This window comes from Saccopteryx leptura, chromosome 2 (genome assembly GCF_036850995.1).
Source record: "Saccopteryx leptura isolate mSacLep1 chromosome 2, mSacLep1_pri_phased_curated, whole genome shotgun sequence".
In the NCBI taxonomy this organism is placed as follows: Eukaryota; Metazoa; Chordata; class Mammalia; order Chiroptera; family Emballonuridae; genus Saccopteryx; species Saccopteryx leptura.
Genome location: NC_089504.1, coordinates 181,926,969 through 181,942,816, shown reverse-complemented (window position 1 = coordinate 181,942,816; position 15,848 = coordinate 181,926,969). Strand labels below are relative to the sequence as shown.

The 15,848-nt window shown below is 50.5% G+C and overlaps 1 protein-coding gene across 7 annotated transcripts in view; it reads left to right on the top strand.

Moving 5' to 3' along the window:
- The window catches only part of IQSEC3 (IQ motif and Sec7 domain ArfGEF 3), a 125,971-nt gene that overhangs the window by 74,565 nt on the left and 35,558 nt on the right, over positions 1 to 15,848 (top strand). For all 7 annotated transcript variants that reach the window (XR_010749288.1, XR_010749287.1, XM_066369552.1 and 4 more), the window contains exons 4-5: positions 8,719 to 9,857; positions 12,207 to 12,368. Coding sequence is in view for 5 of the 7 variants with exons in the window: in XM_066369552.1 (XP_066225649.1) it covers positions 8,719 to 9,857; positions 12,207 to 12,368 (1,301 nt within the window). In the remaining 2 variants the exon portion in view is untranslated. The remainder of the gene's footprint in view (positions 1 to 8,718; positions 9,858 to 12,206; positions 12,369 to 15,848) is intronic.

The window sequence follows — 15,848 nt, the reverse complement described above, 5'->3', positions numbered from 1 at the left end:
TCAGGGTCTGTCTGGAGCCTGTGCTTGGTTCTGGGCTTTAATTAAAGGGGGAATCAGAATGCTGAGGTTCTCCTAAGAAGAAAACAGGGTTGGCCAGAGTCATATGGTGAAACTGTAGAAATGAAAACAAGCTTTCAATATGGAAGCGCTGGCATGTGATAAAGGGATTAGATGTATTTTGTATCATTCCAGGCAAAAATAGTGGTACTGATGTATGAGAGCTATAGGAGAGGAGGATTTTAGCTTGATTAACAATTAGAGCTGTGCCCTGGCCAGTTGGCTCAGTGGTAGAGCGTTGGCCTGGCATGCAGGAGTCCCAGGTTCGATTCCCAGCCAGGGCACACAGGAGAAGCGCCCATCTGCTTTCTCCATCCCTCCCCCTCTCCTTCCTCTCTGTCTCTCTCTTCCCCTCCTGCAGCCAAGGCTCCATTGGAGCAAAATTGGCCCGGGCGCTAAGGATGGCTCTGTGGCCTCTGCCTCAGGCGCTAGAATGGCTCTGGTTGCAACAGAGCCACGCCCCAGATGGGCAGAGCATCACCCCCTGGTGGGCGTGCCGGGTGGATCCTGGTTGGGCGCATGCGGGAGTCTGTCTGACTGCCTCCCCGTTTCCAACTTCAGAAAAAAAAAAAAAAGGAAGTATGGTCCTTACCTGCCTCTCAGAGAGAGTACAGTTCAATTTAAAGAGTATCCAGTTACTAACAGCAAAGAAAACTCATGCTTCAGCTTGGGCAGGAGAATTACTTTAACTCTGATGACTAGGTGGGATGTGGAGAGTTGTACAGGGTTCTGATTAGTTCCATGGACCTTTTAAAAAATATATATATATAGTGGACATAATTCTAATAGATGAGTTTGCATGCCAGACCAGCAGGAGTGGGGCCAGGCAGGTGAAGGTTAGAGGTGACAGTGTGTCCTCAGCGAGGTGGACCCAACCCTGGCTCATGTATCTGGGCCAGGTGCGTGTTGGGACAGGAAATGGGGCGAAAGGGATCGAGGGGCTAGAGCAAAGTGATTAAACACATGGCACACATTTACTTGACACTGAGCTCTGCTCCTCTTTCTTCTGCAAGTGAACTGTGACCTTGGGCAAGTTGCTTACCTTCTCTGGGCCTCATGGCCTCATATCTCTTTGGGGCTTTGTACATGCTGTGTCCTTTGCGTCCACTGCTGATGTTCCTACTCCCTCCATACTCCTGCACTTGGCCTCTGTCACTCATTTTCTTGCTTTGGGACTCACTTTTGGTGTTCCTTGCTCCGCCCCGGCAGCCTTCCCTGCCCTCCTGGATGGCCCTTCTCAGTGACCCTGCCGCCAGGTGCTCCCTGCCATACCCAGTCAGTCCTACATCCTCGTTTCCTGTTTCCTTGACTCCTTGAAGGCAGGGCACTTGACTTATGTCCCCAGTGTTGGACACAGTGCCTGGCATGAAGAAGAGGCTGGAATGATGAAAGGGGAAGATGATAACTCAGTGACCTGAAGGGGAATGGAAATGGGCATGAACTTCAGCCAGGACCTACCTCTACTTTAGCTTTCTTTGAGATTTAGGATTTAATCTTCTGATCCTGTGATCTCTGCCAGTCACACAAATCCTATAGTCTTTGGGCTGGGAGGAATCTTGGGCAATCATCATCTCCCCAGTCCACCAACCACCAGTCCCACTGCCTCAGCCACTCTAGAGTCCCAGTCATTTTCTGTGGCTCCTCTCTCTCCTCTGCACCTGCTCCATCCCTGTATCCTACTTAAGTATTTTCCAAATCCCACCCTGTCCTGCCATCCCCCAGCCCCCACTCTTGGCCAGCCCACCATCGTCTCTGGCCTGCATTGTCTCCTCAGATCTGATCCCAGTCAGCTAGGTACTGCTGCTCTCCCCATTTGAGAACAGGAACACTAAGGCTTAGTGATATAAAATAACTTGCTTGAGGATACATCCCAGGTATGGGTCTTCCCTCTTGCAGCCAAGACTTGGACACCAGCATCTAAGATTTTAACATAGCACCTACCGTTCTCTCCTCTGTCACAGGGAAGGGTAGTTCCATTGAAGTGGCACCCAGGGCATGATGGGGACACAAAAAAGGGCAGTAGCCCAGCCTAGAGTTCAAAGCAGGCTTCCCGGTGCAGCTCACCTGAGGGGGCTCTCTGTGGCCTAGGAGTAGCTGAGCTGTAGCAACCACCATCCCTACCTGGCTCGCAGGGGGGCCCTGCTTGCAGGCAGGCCTCAGCGCCCGCCATGTTGAGCATTTCCGTATTTGAACAAGGGGCAAGGAAGTGGGCACACAGAGAAGACACAGGGGTCACACCCTGCCCAGTCAGGCCATCCTCCCCTGTGGGTGGCCCTGAGCATCTCCTGAGCTTCCCTGCCCTCTCCAGACTCTCTGCTCCTCAGTCTCAGGTGAAGTTTGCTTCGCCAAGTCCTGCAGGCACAGGTTATGTCATGTTTCAGTGTTTACAGTTGAGAAATCTTGGATCAGAGGAAACCCTTGCTCACATGTGAAAGCCCCCACCCCACCCCAACTGATCTCCCCAACTCCTCAGCACCATGGCTCCTCAGCAGCTGCGCTTCCTTCCCCACCTGGGCTTGGCACCATCTCTCAGCAGTGACCTGAAAAGAGGAAGCATCTTCTAATTCACCTTGAGAGCTTATTAGAGAGATGAAGCCCCTGAGCCCCCTCCACTGTTTATTCTGGAAGAAGCTGAGAGATTGCTCTCTTGGGAAGAAGGGAGATCATAATTACCCATGATTCATGGGATTTAGAGAGAAATGAGCAGACTTGTGGGCCCAGATAATCCTCCCTCCCTGGGGCTATCCTCTCCCCTCCCACATCTCTCTCTCAACTCTCTGACCTGGTCCTGGCTAAGAACAGGGTTAGGGCGGGTGGAGCTGACCTGGAGCACTGTCATGTCCCCAAGCCCTATGTGAAGTGAGGGGGCAGCTTGTAGTATTTGACTCCAAGCCCAGATCTAGAAGCTAGCCTGGATTTTTATTTCCCCAGGGACATAGGAGAGAGTTCAGTTTAGTCCATGTCTGCAAACATTTATTAACTGCAACAGTGGCTCTGGCTCAGCACTGGACACCAGGGATGCAAAGAGAGATAGCACTATCCTGACTGTAGGTACAGAGAGAGCATTGAGGGTGGGAAGAAAGCAGTGGGGGACGCTGCAGGCTGGGGGTGCAGAAGACACAGGCAGGAATAAATGGGAAAGGGTTGCGTTCCACACATTGGAACAAATGGAAAAGATCCAACGACTGACCTCAGATACGACAGTGAGCAGTCGTTCTGTGCCAGGCTCTGCTGGTGCTATACATGGATCAGAGGACGACAAAGACATGTCTGAGGCCTCGGATAACCTATGATCTGATGAAGTCTGGGGAAGAGAAGAAGGATTGGATAAATATCACCAAGATTAGTGGAGAAACAACATTCTCTGTGGGGCCCAAATAAAGAAGACCAAGTCTGTTGGGGGACTGAGAAGGCTTCGTAGATAAGGCACTTTTGACATTAGACCTGAAGAAAAGAGACAAGTTTTACCTGGAGGGAAGGGAACAAGAGTGGGATCTGACAATGGGGAGAACACTGCAGGATGAGCAAATGCTCAGAGCTGAGCAGAGTTGAACTGCTGTGTTCATGGACTTTGTGTAGGAGAGGCTGGGAGGAAGGTCAGGCTATACTGTTCAGCTTCTGAATGTCAGAAGGAAGCACTTGCGCTTCTTTTGGGGTCTGGTGTCAAGCAATGGAAAGCCTGTGTTTACATCTGCTTTGTGACAGCATTGATCATGGTAATAGTGTGTAAGGTAGATGGTGGGGGTGAGAAGGAAGCAGGGAGGTGGTGAGGAGGCTGCTGGAATGGTCCAGGTGAAGGAGTCAAGGAAGAGCCCATGTGGCAACAGTCTGGTGGAAAGGTCAGGATAATTGCAAAAGATACTGGAAAGGGGCGTGGCTATAGGACTTGTAGGCTGACATATGTGGAGGATGAGGCAAAGGAGGATCCAAGGACAAACGGAAGGTTGCGGGACTGGATGGCAATGCAGCCAAGGTGCTAGTAGGCAAATAAGGAAGTCATTGCAAGTTGCTTTGGGTGAAGTGGGGAAGGACAATGGCTTTGTATAGGTGGGTGGGAGGTCCGTGGGCTGTTGGAAATGCGGGATCAAGGCGAAGGATGGAGACTTCAGAGTCATTCATAATCATCATTGTCATCATCAGATAGCTACCACTTATTGACCCCTACTATGTGCCATGAGCTATGTGATGTAACTTAAATCTCACAAGTGACAGAGTCAGCAGGATTAGCTTTATTTAACAGGTAAGAAAACTGAGACACAGAGATGTTAAGAAACTTGTCCAAAGTCAACCAGCAGGGAAGAGGCAGATCTGGGACTGGGCATATCCCCTATGGTTTGCTCATCGGTCTGTTATAGTTGAGTAGAATTATGACAGCGTGTACAAGGTTCTCAGACAAGGGGTAAGAAAGTATGACCCTGTAGAACATCTTTAGAGTTGCTACAAAAGCTCTGCCTGAGGTAGTTTCCCTCTTAATTACTTGTTAATTATCAACTACCAGAGGGTACTCTCATGACTTCTAACATAGAAATCATGGGAAATGTCCAGAAGTGCATAGCAACATAATTAAAATGTCTCTGGAGAATAAAAGATGGCGCATACATGACTTGTAACTAGCATGCTTAGGGATTTTGTGGTCAAAATGTAGGATTTAGGAGCTCTATAGAGACAGGAGAGCTGAGGACAGAGTTTCGAGGTGATAAAAATATCAAGAGCTGCAGAAAAGAGGGAGGAGGAAGGTTGAGGCTGGCCATCAGATTTAGTGATTAAAGATCATTGGTGACCTTCCTAAGAGTCATTTTAGAAGACTGGTGAGGGCTGGAGACAGACTGCAAATAGGGCATACAGGATTGAATCAGCAATTTGGCATCTGTTCATGGAGTGAATCAAAGAGAGCCAAGAAGAGAGCCAAGCAGAGTTGTTTTTTCACCTGGGGAGATCTGGGACAGTCTGTACGCAAGTGGGAAGGGCCCAATGGAAGAATGGGGGTCGGAAATACAAGTAAAAGAGAGGCTATAAAATGAAGTAAACTTACAAAGGAGTCGAGAGGGTGAGATCATCAGCTCTGGGAGAGAAAAGGTACAGGTCAGATTAAGAAGGGTTTATTTCTTGTTTGTTTTGTTTTTTAAATGAGAGGAAGGGAGTCAGTAAGACAGACTCCCGCATTCACCCCAACCAGGATCTACATGGCAACCCCTGTCTGAGACTGATGCTCCAATCAACCGACCTATCCTTGGTGCCTGAGGCCAATGCTTGAACCAATTGAGCCACTGGCTGTGGGAGAGGAAAAGGAAGAGAAGTGGGAGAGGGAGGGGGAGAGAAGCAGATGGTCGCTTCTCATACATGCCCTGACTGGAGATTGAACCTGGGATGTCTGCACACTGGGCTGACACTATATCCACTAAGCAAACCCGCCAGGGCCTTAAGAAGGTTTTTGAGAGTCACAAAGATAACTTTAGAATTAATTATTTAATTTATTTGATAAACACTTATTGATAGCCTACTATGTACTAGGCACTCTCCAAGCATTGAGGATAAAGCAGTGAACATGGCAGGCAAAGTCTCTGCCTTCGTGGGGCTTACAGTCCAGTGGAGGACTTGATGGAACAGATTTAAGAATTTCAAATCAGGTTTTCTTCTTTGCTTGGGTGAAGCATGGACAGTGGCTGGTAGAAGTTTTCTAGGGTTATCTCAGCCAGCCTTCTGCCTCCAAGCAGGATTATATCATGCAAGGGGGTGGACCTCTTGACTGTTTTGGAAACATTTCAGGCAGTGGGATGTCATACTTTCCCTCTGTTGCCAATAGCATATCATAACTTGAAAAGAATGCTCTTGAGTGTGGGGTTTCCCTAAAAGTACGAATAGACCAGGTAGAAAAGAGGTGTGAATTTTAGTCTGGTGTCATTCTCTCTTGGTGCTTGCAGAGGGGTTAGAGGGAGACAGAAATTGAGAGAGAAGGAGGCAGGTAAGTGGTCAGTTCCCCTAACTCTGTACTTTTCCTTGGAGGACTTCCTGTCTAAACCAAAGCCAATCTACATTCCAGGCCTCAGAGAACCTGCCAGAGTGCTGCAGGGAGAACAGCTGAGCTATAAAGCTCTCTCCCTTCTGGCATGATTTCTGCAAAAGCAGGAACAGAATGCCTGGAAAGCAGGTGTGTCTCTGGAGCTACTGGGCACAAGAAGTCATGCTTAGATAAACCCAGTAGGCACCTGTCCAATTGTACGGTAGCAGAATTCTAAGAGAGTTCCCAAGACTCCTGCCCCCTTGTGTGCACATCCTGCATAACATCCCACCACTGTGGCCAGGCCTAGAGAAGAGAGAGAGACAGAGAGAGAGAGAGAGAGAGAGAGAGAGAAGAGAGAGTTCACCACAAGGTTAGTTATCCTGATGGCCTCACAATCAGTCAAACCTCTTGGAACAAGGTGAAGTATCAGAGAAACTGTCTCCTATTGGCCTTGAAGGGGCAGACAGTCCTGTTGTGAAGAGGGCCATGTGGCTGAGAACAGCAGGCAGCCTCAACCCAGCCCTCAGTCTTATCATCTCAAGGCACTGAATTCTGCCAACAGCAGTGAGGTATGAAGAGGATTCTGAGTTTACGCGAGATTGACACCTTGGCTTCAACCTGGTGAGATCCTAAGGAGAGAACCCAGTTGAACTGTGCTCAGACTACTGACATATAGAACTATGAGAAAATAAATGGATGTTTTTGTAAGCTGCTAAGTTTGTGGTTACTTGCTATGTAGCAATAGATAACTAATATACTTGGTATGATTTTTTAAAGAGCACGTTGAAGGCCTCTACAATATGAAGACCATGAGGCCTGGGAGAGCTTCCTGCCTTCTGCTTAAGGCCTTGAACCTTGTAAAATGCAAATACTCCTGGGAGAAGTCATGTAGGAAGCCTTTTTAGCCATCTAAACCTTAGTACAAAATTTCCCAACTATCTTCAGAGGGGAGGGTTGGATGTAGGGAGAGATAGCATAATGCCACTAGGTTTGTGGATGGGTAAGGGCTCTGAGTAGTGAAAGGAGGAGAGAATCCTGATGACAGGATAGAGAGCATTCGTTTTACCTGAGATAGTCCCTGAGGATTGGGGTTATAACTGTGAGGTCTCCTGCAGTAGGAGGGTACCTCCACTGGTCCAGCTGTGGGGTACCCACATGGAGGGAACAGAAGGGATTTCTGGGGTATGATGAGGTAGTCACTCCAGCTGCAGTCCCTGGTGGGTTGAGTGGAGCAGGATGTGTGTAGAATTGTTCCTTCTACTGAGGAAAGAAATTTGGCCTTTCTGTCTGTACCCCTCACCATCCATGGTCCTAGGGGAACATGGGAGAGATGACGCTGTTCTTGCCTTGAGTTGTTTATCTCAAGTCTGCCTATCCCGGTTAATTCAGGAAAGACACTATGCATAAGTGGAGTGTGTGGTTGTAAATAGGACATAATTTCAGGGCCCAGGAACACTTTCTCACTTTTCAAACTTCCCTAAGGACTGATTTGGAGCCCACAATGCTACCATTTGTCTGTCCCTTAACATACTCCTTGTCCTTTATTTAAATGCCAAAGTCTCTAGGAAGGGGCATGGTTGAATGTTATTGGTCATTCACACCTCAGGAGGAATATCTTTCTAGTCCTTTCCTGAGAGGCTCTGATAAGAGAGAAGAAGTGAGAGCATAGCTAAGAGGTGGAAAAGACCACAGACCAAGGACAGAACTGAAGGCATGTAAGGAAAGGCCATGGGGACTACTAGCCCTTGTCAGACTTTTTCCAGGTTCAGAGCTACCCAGATGGGCAGCATGCCCCCACCAGCCAGCCCCACCAAGTCCCACACCCTGATTGTGCAGCTCCCACTGTGGAAAACAGAGGTGACTCAAATTGTAAAGCATGCTAGCCTGGAGAGACTCCTACTCTTGATACAGTCTTCTGTCATCTATCCACCCATTCATCAACCTTTTTATTAAATTCACATTTATTGAGCACAGACCATGTGCCAACCTTTGGGCTGGGTACTGGAAACAAAGATGATCAAACCCTGATCCCAACCCCTGTGATGCCTCAGGGACTGCCCCAGTGCAGTGACATGAATGCTGAGGGGGAAAGCAGATGAACAGGAGTAGCAGCATTTTTTTAGCATTCATATTTAATTTTTTACAATTATTTTTAAATGTGCACAAAAGTAGAAAGAATAGTGTAATAAACTGCCTTACAACCATTACCCAGCTCCAACAATTTTCTATTAACATTGTTTCATCTAACCCTTCCACTTTTTATGTTGGAATAATTTAATATAAATTCCAGATATCATGCATTTCACCCATAAATACTTCCATGTACATCTCTGATAGGAACATTTTAATGTCACAATCAAACCAGCAATATCTTACAATCAACACCACTTTCCCCTGCCCTGTGGCCTCACCAAGCCCTGGAATCCATTCCTACATCCTGCACTTGTAGGGGTCTTTCCAAGGACTTGATATCTCCTGCCATGACATGCTAGTTTTCTGATCTGAGCCCCCCTCAGTGCCTCCCAATTGTGCATTCCTGGGTCCCTGCAAAGTTTAGTCAGATGACCCCCTGCATTGATGGACAGCCATCAGCACCATCTTTTGGAAGGGTCTGAACACCCATTCCCTAACTGCGCTCTTCCTCTCTATCCTTGTTGCAGATTGAAATGCTAGAACACAAGTATGGGGGCCACCTGGTGTCCCGGCGTGCAGCTTGCACCATCCAAACCGCCTTCCGCCAGTACCAGCTCAGCAAAAACTTTGAAAAGATCCGCAACTCGCTCCTGGAGAGCCGCCTGCCACGTCGGATCTCCCTGCGCAAGGTGCGCGCGCCCACCGCGGAAAGCTTGGCGGCTGAGAAGGCGCTCATGGAGGGGTATGGCCTTCTGGGGCTGCCGCTAGTGCACTCACCCTCCCTGCCGCCCACCTTCGCGGGCACGCTCACCGAGCTAGAGGACTCCTTCACCGAGCAGGTGCAGTCCCTGGCCAAGTCCATCGATGATGCTCTCAGCACATGGAGCCTCAAAACCATGTGCTCCCTGCAGGAGAGTGGGGCTTACCAGATCCACCAGGCCCTGCATGCAGGCACCAGACCCCCTGGCCTGGAGGCAGAAATACGAGATTCAGCGAGGGCCTGCCCTGGGCCGGGGGAAGAGGCCACCTCTGCAGAGTCCAGCGGCTTGCCACCAGGCCACAGCAGCACCCTGATGATGGCTTTCCAGGACGTCACCGTGCAGATCGCCAACCAGAACATCTCTGTCTCCTCCTCCACCGCTCTGTCAGTGGCCAACTGCCTGGGTGCGCAGACATCCCAGGCCCCCGCAGAGTATATGGTGGGTCAGCCCGCGTTGGATGAGGCCCAGGGGCAAGAGGCTTCAGTGACTCCATCCACAGGCCACAGAGACGTGGCCGCCGAGATCAGGTGCGAAGAGGCGGGAGTGGGAGAGGCCCCGTACACTAACCCACCTGCGGCCCAGGATATGGTGAAGGAGGAGAGCCGGAACTCGCAGGCAGAGGAGGAAGAAGCGGAAGAGGAGGCAGGGAAGGTGGGGAAAGGGGCTGAGGCCCAGACCGAGGCTGGTGAGAACTTGGAGCAGCTGAGCAGCAGCGGCACATCCACCAAATCCACAAAGTCGGGCTCAGAAATCTCGGCGGCAGCCTCCAAGGAGGCATTGCAGGCCATGATCCTGAGCCTGCCGCGCTACCACTGCGAGAACCCAGCCAGCTGCAAGTCGCCCACGCTCTCCACCGACACCCTGCGCAAACGCCTCTACCGCATTGGCCTTAACCTCTTCAACATGTGAGTGAGCTCTGGCTCACAGCTGCCAGCTGCCGAGGAGGGAGCTGGGGAGGTCCTGAGGGAGGGATGAAGGGGCAGACCTACTCTGACAGATTAGCAGGGAGCCATGTAATTCAGCACATCATTCCAGTGTCCTCCCAGATGGCGTTCATGCCACGCCTGCTCCTTAACATACTTGCACAAATATAGATTTTAATTTTAATTGTTATTCATTGAAGAAAAATTAGAGGCCCTAGGCAGTTGGCTCAGTGGTAGAGTGTGGGCCTGCCATGTGGATATCCCTGGTTCAATTCCTAGGTCAGGGCACACAGGAGAAGCGACCATGACCATCTGCTTCTCCATCCTCCCCACCCCATCCCCAACCCCATCCTGCAGCCATGGCTTAAATGATTCGAGCAAATTGGCCTGGGCACTGAGGATGGCTCCCATGGCCTGGTCTCAGGCACTAAAATAGCTCAGTTGCTGAGCAATGGAGCAGTGGCCCCAGATGGGCAGAGAGTATCAGCCCACAAAGAGGTTGCCAGATGGATTCCAGTCCAGGGCATGCGGGAATCTGTCTCTCTGCCTCCGTGCCTGTCACTTAAAAAGAAAAATTAGAAACAAAACATTTCAAACCCATGCTTTCACTACTGTTACTGCTGAAGATGAAGCTACGATGTGAAGAGAAAATTTAAAAGAAAAGACAATATTAAGTAAATAAAATTACAGGTAATATAAGGATTGAGCAGAAATTGTTCACAGAGGATATGACATTAAGGACACACAGCAATTCCATGGGGTTGGTGAAGAGGAAAAACAGACAGTGAGCAAAGGAGAAAATGAGGAAAGGTAAATGAGGGACTAGGTGGGGGAAAGAGCAGAGAGACCTGCTCTAAAGAGTACAGGTAGAAAGCAGAAGAGAGTGGCACAGAAGGGGGAGAGGGAGACAGGAAGAGTGTGAAGCAAGCAGAGGTATGGCCCAAAGGGAACGGGAATAGAAGGAGAGAAGTGAATGATTGTTAGAGCCCACAGCCAGAGCCCCCAACTGAACCTGCCTTGCAACCAGACTGTATACAGCTGGTGGCGAGCAGAGGGCACACACATGGAAACATCAAGTGTATGAGGCACTCATCTCCACCCTCCACTCAGCCCTTTTTCTTCATAGCCCTGAGCCAGGAAACATGGCATCCCTCCTGCCCACATGCATGTTATTTATTGAGTGCCAGGCACCGTGACCAGAGAGATGAATAAGCCACATTCTCTGCTCTCAAGAAGCATCTGCTTTCTTCCCAGCAGTATTAGAGCTAGCATTGTTATGCCATTTTACAGAAAAAGAAACAGGCTCACACTAGTAAGGCAAGTTGCACACTGAAACAGCTAGTAAGCTGCAGGCTTAATGAAGCCAGATTTGTCTGACTCCCAATTTGTTGCTTTTTCTTCTACATCAGGCTGCCGTCCTGGTGAGCACAGCCCCCACCCAACATCCACGGTATCACTTCAGCGTGCACACAGATGCTCACACAGATACTTGAGTCCCTTAAAACAGTGATTTTCAAACTCTCTGTGGTGAAGAACAAGTGTAGGTTTTTACCCAACACATTGTGTGCCAAAACTTTTGTAAAATACAATAAAAAGGCACTGCTAGAAAAATAATCACATGCTTGGTTGTCCTGAAAATGTCAAAGTGCTATAAAAGGTTCTAAATGCTTCCCCTCTATTTCTGTACTTATCTTCCCCTGGGCCAGTAAGAAACAGTTCAGGAAGCAGCCCAGATTTGCAGACCACACTGTGAGCACAATGGCCTTAAGACACAGCGCCTACACCCACACCCACACCCACACCGAGACTCAAGCCTGAGAAGTAAGTGCTGGAGAGCAGGGTTCTTGTATCTCCACCGTCCATAGGGGAGCGGGGGAAGTCTCACCACTGCTTCCCAATCTTACTCTCTCCAGATTGCAAGGTAGACAATAAGATGCAGGCAGAAAGGACCTTGGACTTTTTGGCAGGCTTTGGGGACCTCAGTCAGGGCAGGATCCAGTGAGAGTGAGGCAGAAAGAGGGAAGACACTTCTTCACCTGCTCTGGAGTTCACTTTACTTGTCCAGACCCTCCCTCCCCCCCCCCCCCCCTTTCTGCCTCACACTGTCTTCACTCCTGCGCAGGGAAGTTCAGGACAGCAAGGCTTTGATGAAAGGTTCTTCCAAGGGGAAACCCTCTGTCTGCATCAGAAGAAATCCTGGCATTTCCTGAGAATTCTTTTAAGGACCTCCAGGCACTTTTGGGCGTTCCGTGGGTTGAAAGAACAGGGAAAGAAGTCATGGGTAGCCTTGGCTCACTCTCTACTCCTCCCCACCCCCACCCCCATTCCCAGAAATCCGGACAAAGGCATCCAGTTCCTGATCTCTCGTGGCTTCATCCCTGACACCCCCATCGGAGTGGCCCATTTCCTCCTTCAGCGTAAAGGCCTCAGCCGGCAAATGATTGGAGAGTTCCTGGGCAACAACAAGAAGCAGTTCAACCACGACGTGCTGGAGTGAGTGCCCTGCCTTCTGGGTTCCCCTCCCACTCCACCTTCCTGCCCCCTCCCTCCAGTCTTCCTACCCACCCGGGATGTCTGGAGGAGTCCCGGACCTCAGCTGGCGAAGGGCTCAGAGGAGAGATAGGGACCTCTGAAGTCTTGGCCATTTCCCGGAAATCCTCTCCCCAGTCCTAGCAACTTCCTGTTTGGCCCCAGGAGCCAGAATTTCCGTGGCCTTCAGCTAATTACCGCATTTTGACCAGCCTGTTTCCCCTACAAAGTCTCTTATTTGTTGAGCACTTTGTGTGCATGGCATCATTGATACAGAAATCCTCAAGGGAGGCAAAAGAGCCACCCTCTCTGCTACCCTCAGGGGCAAGAGAAGGAGCCTGGAAAAGTGCTGGGTCCGCCCCCCGTTCGGGGAGCAGACCCCTCGGCCCACCCTCTCCCTGCCATCTGTCAAGCCCCCAGAGCCCCCACAAGCATCTGCCTGCCCTCCACTCAGGACAGTTTTTGTATCAGTGGAGGTGAACATGATGCAGAAAAAAAGAAGAGGTAAGACTGAGGGTTTTCAGAGCAGGAAAAGACTATGATTCCATGAAGATAGACTGACCACCCAAATCATAACAATCAAAGAAAATTGCTTTATAGTCTAATAGACGGGGAGTGGGGTGAGGGGACTACCTTTGCTAGTGCTCAGCTTTGTTGGTGTGGACAGGCAAGAGTCTCTTTACATTTGTTTCCCTCTAGAGCTGCAGGGCAGAGGTGGCAGTACTTGTGGCTCAGGAGCAGGGCCTTGGAGCACCCCTTCCTTGCCAAAGAGAGGGTGAGGCCCCAGGAAGTGGGCTCCAGACACATGGCACTTCCCAGATGTCCCTTCTCTCTTCCACTAGGGCCCCTTGGGCTCAGTTGTCCTTGAAGGTTACCATTCTGTAGGGAGCCACCTCCACTTCCCTCCCCCTTTCTCCTTGGATGCAGTCAGCAGAAGTGTTTCCCCTGGGGACCTAGGAGAACCTCTTTTTTTCCTTGCTCTTGGAGGAGCAAGGGCCTGCTACAGAATGGCAGAGGGCTCCTGATCAAGGGCTTGAAAGAATAGAAGTCACCCAGCCTGACTGGCCAGGCTGTCAATGTCCCTGCAGGGAGAGTTTGGAGACCTGGCTTAATTAAGGAGCAGCCTTGGTACTGTGTGTTCTGACAAGTCTCTGCCTTCTAAGGCTGTGTTTCCCTGCCTGTAGAGTGGGGGTGTTGGATTATGAGAGATGGACCAGTTACCATCTGGAATTCTTGTCACATTCCTGAATTCACCAAGTGGGTGGTTGTCTGACTGAGGACAGTCAGAAGAGGTGGGGCTTGGATCCATCTGAGGGCCCATGAAATCCCCAGACGGCCCTTAGTTGGTAAAACCCAGCTCCTGCTTCTGACTCTTGGTGGTTTTGGACAATTTGCCGTCGTTCTCATGGTTAAGACGCTCTGAGTGCCTCGCCAAGGAAAATAAGCTGATGAATGCACAGCAGCCCCCTGTCACCTCCTTTCTTCTCCCTCTGCCGCTGGTTCTTCTTTCCCGTCACCAGCCCTCCTGCTCTCTAGGGCGTCCCGTCCCGAGGAAATTACAGAAAAAGGGAAAAGATCAAGTTTTCCAGGCGCTGCCTTTTCCCCTGTCTTCCCTCTCTGGCTTTCTCATTGGCTTTTGTCCCCATTTCATTCTGTGGGAGGGTGCGTGGAGGTGTTGTGCCTGCTGGCTTTGTTCTTTCAGATTGCTCCACACCCCCTGGGTGACCCTGCTTTGTCTCTGTGCTCTGAGGATAGGGGTGACTGCTTCACTCACAGGCCCAGACTGCTTTCTTCTCTTTCTTCTGCCTCCCCAGTCCCCATGTCACCTGACCCTGGAATTTTAACCGGCCAGACCCACGTTGACCTAGAGTACTGGGAACATACGGTTTTTCTCCAGCCCAGGTCATGCTGAGTAGCACAATGAAAACTAATTGCCATCTTCCCTTGGAGACTGAGTGTGTGGGGCTTGAGACCCGGATCAGCCCTGCTGTCTGTGCCGGCAGGGGAGCTGGGCTGGGAGGAGGAGGCAGAGTGGTGGGGGAGGGGAGGAGGATGGCTGGACTTGAGAGGAAGGGTCCACCTCTGACCCTGGCTCTGCTCCTAATACGCTGTGTAGCCTTTGAAAGGCACTTCTCTAGGCCTCAGTTTTCTCATCTGTAAAGTGAGAGGGTTGGGCTCTGTGATCTCAGAGGTCCCTCCAACTCCTGCAAATCTATCATTTTTGCCATTTCTCATTGCATTTGTAGCACAGTGGCATTATGTGGAATAACTAACCCTAAACGTAAAAGCCATTCTTTGTCTCCTGCCAGAGCATCCCTCAGGCTCTAGGGTAGTGCTAGGGCACCGGAGTTCACAGGAGAACAAGATGACCACTCATCATTCATTCAGTAAACTAAGTGCTTACCAGACATTGGAAATGGAGCTGAGCTGGCTGGCCGGTGTGTAAATGTAAGGTGGGGGAAGAATAGGACCTCAAGAACTCACATACCCGGGTGTCACTTGGGAGAGAAGAATGGAGAAGCACAGGGAGGCTGGGGGCAGGAGGGGCTGGGCAAGCTCCAGCGGGCACTGTGTGGGGGTGCTGGGCAGCTCCAGCGGGCACTGTGTGGGGGTGCTGGGCAGCTCCAGCGGGCACTGTGTGGGGGTGCTGGGCAGCTCCAGCGGGCATTGTGTGGAAGTGCTGGGCAAGCTCCAGCGGGCACTGTGGGTTAGAGAATACTGTGTACAGAGCTGAGCCCCAGTGATGCCTTGGTCCCTGGGCTCTGAGGTCCCTGCACACTCAGCCTCTTCCCTCCAGTCCACAGTGTGCTGACCACTGGTTTGTCTACTGCAGAGTGTCAGGAGAAAGAAGATGGAGAAGCAGAAAGAGGCAGGTAGAGCAGGGTAGCCGGACACTGGGGGTTTTGGCATTTCCCTGCCACTCAAGCCAATTGTCCTGGCACTTTTCAGGGTCCACTACCTCTTCCTTACTCCCACCAGAGAAAACACACAAAAACAAAGTCACCTGATGCCATTTTGTCCAGGCCTGGAAGGCCTCACTGGGATTCTACATGGCTCCCCTGCCCTCGCCCAGTGACATTCAGCAAGTTGCATCTGTTCTGTACAAAGCTATTTGCTGAATAAAAGGACATAAATCACTCATCCTCTTGTAGACTGAGATAAACCCAAGCCATATCACTCTCAAAGAAGCAGCCAGACAGGAAAGGGAGACAGTAGGACCCCCTAAGACCTCTTCCAGCGGCCATGCCCGTGGGGGACAAGAAGAGGGGCTGAGCAGAACCTGTGTCAGCGCTGGCCTGTGTCTGAGCAGCATAGATGCAGTGATATTTGTCTGCAGAATCAGGCCTTTGGGGCTCTTAGAAGCTGACCTCCCCATCCTTTTGTATCCTACTTCCATAGAAGACAGATTCCAAGCAAGAATGTATTCAACCAGGCTTTATTCAA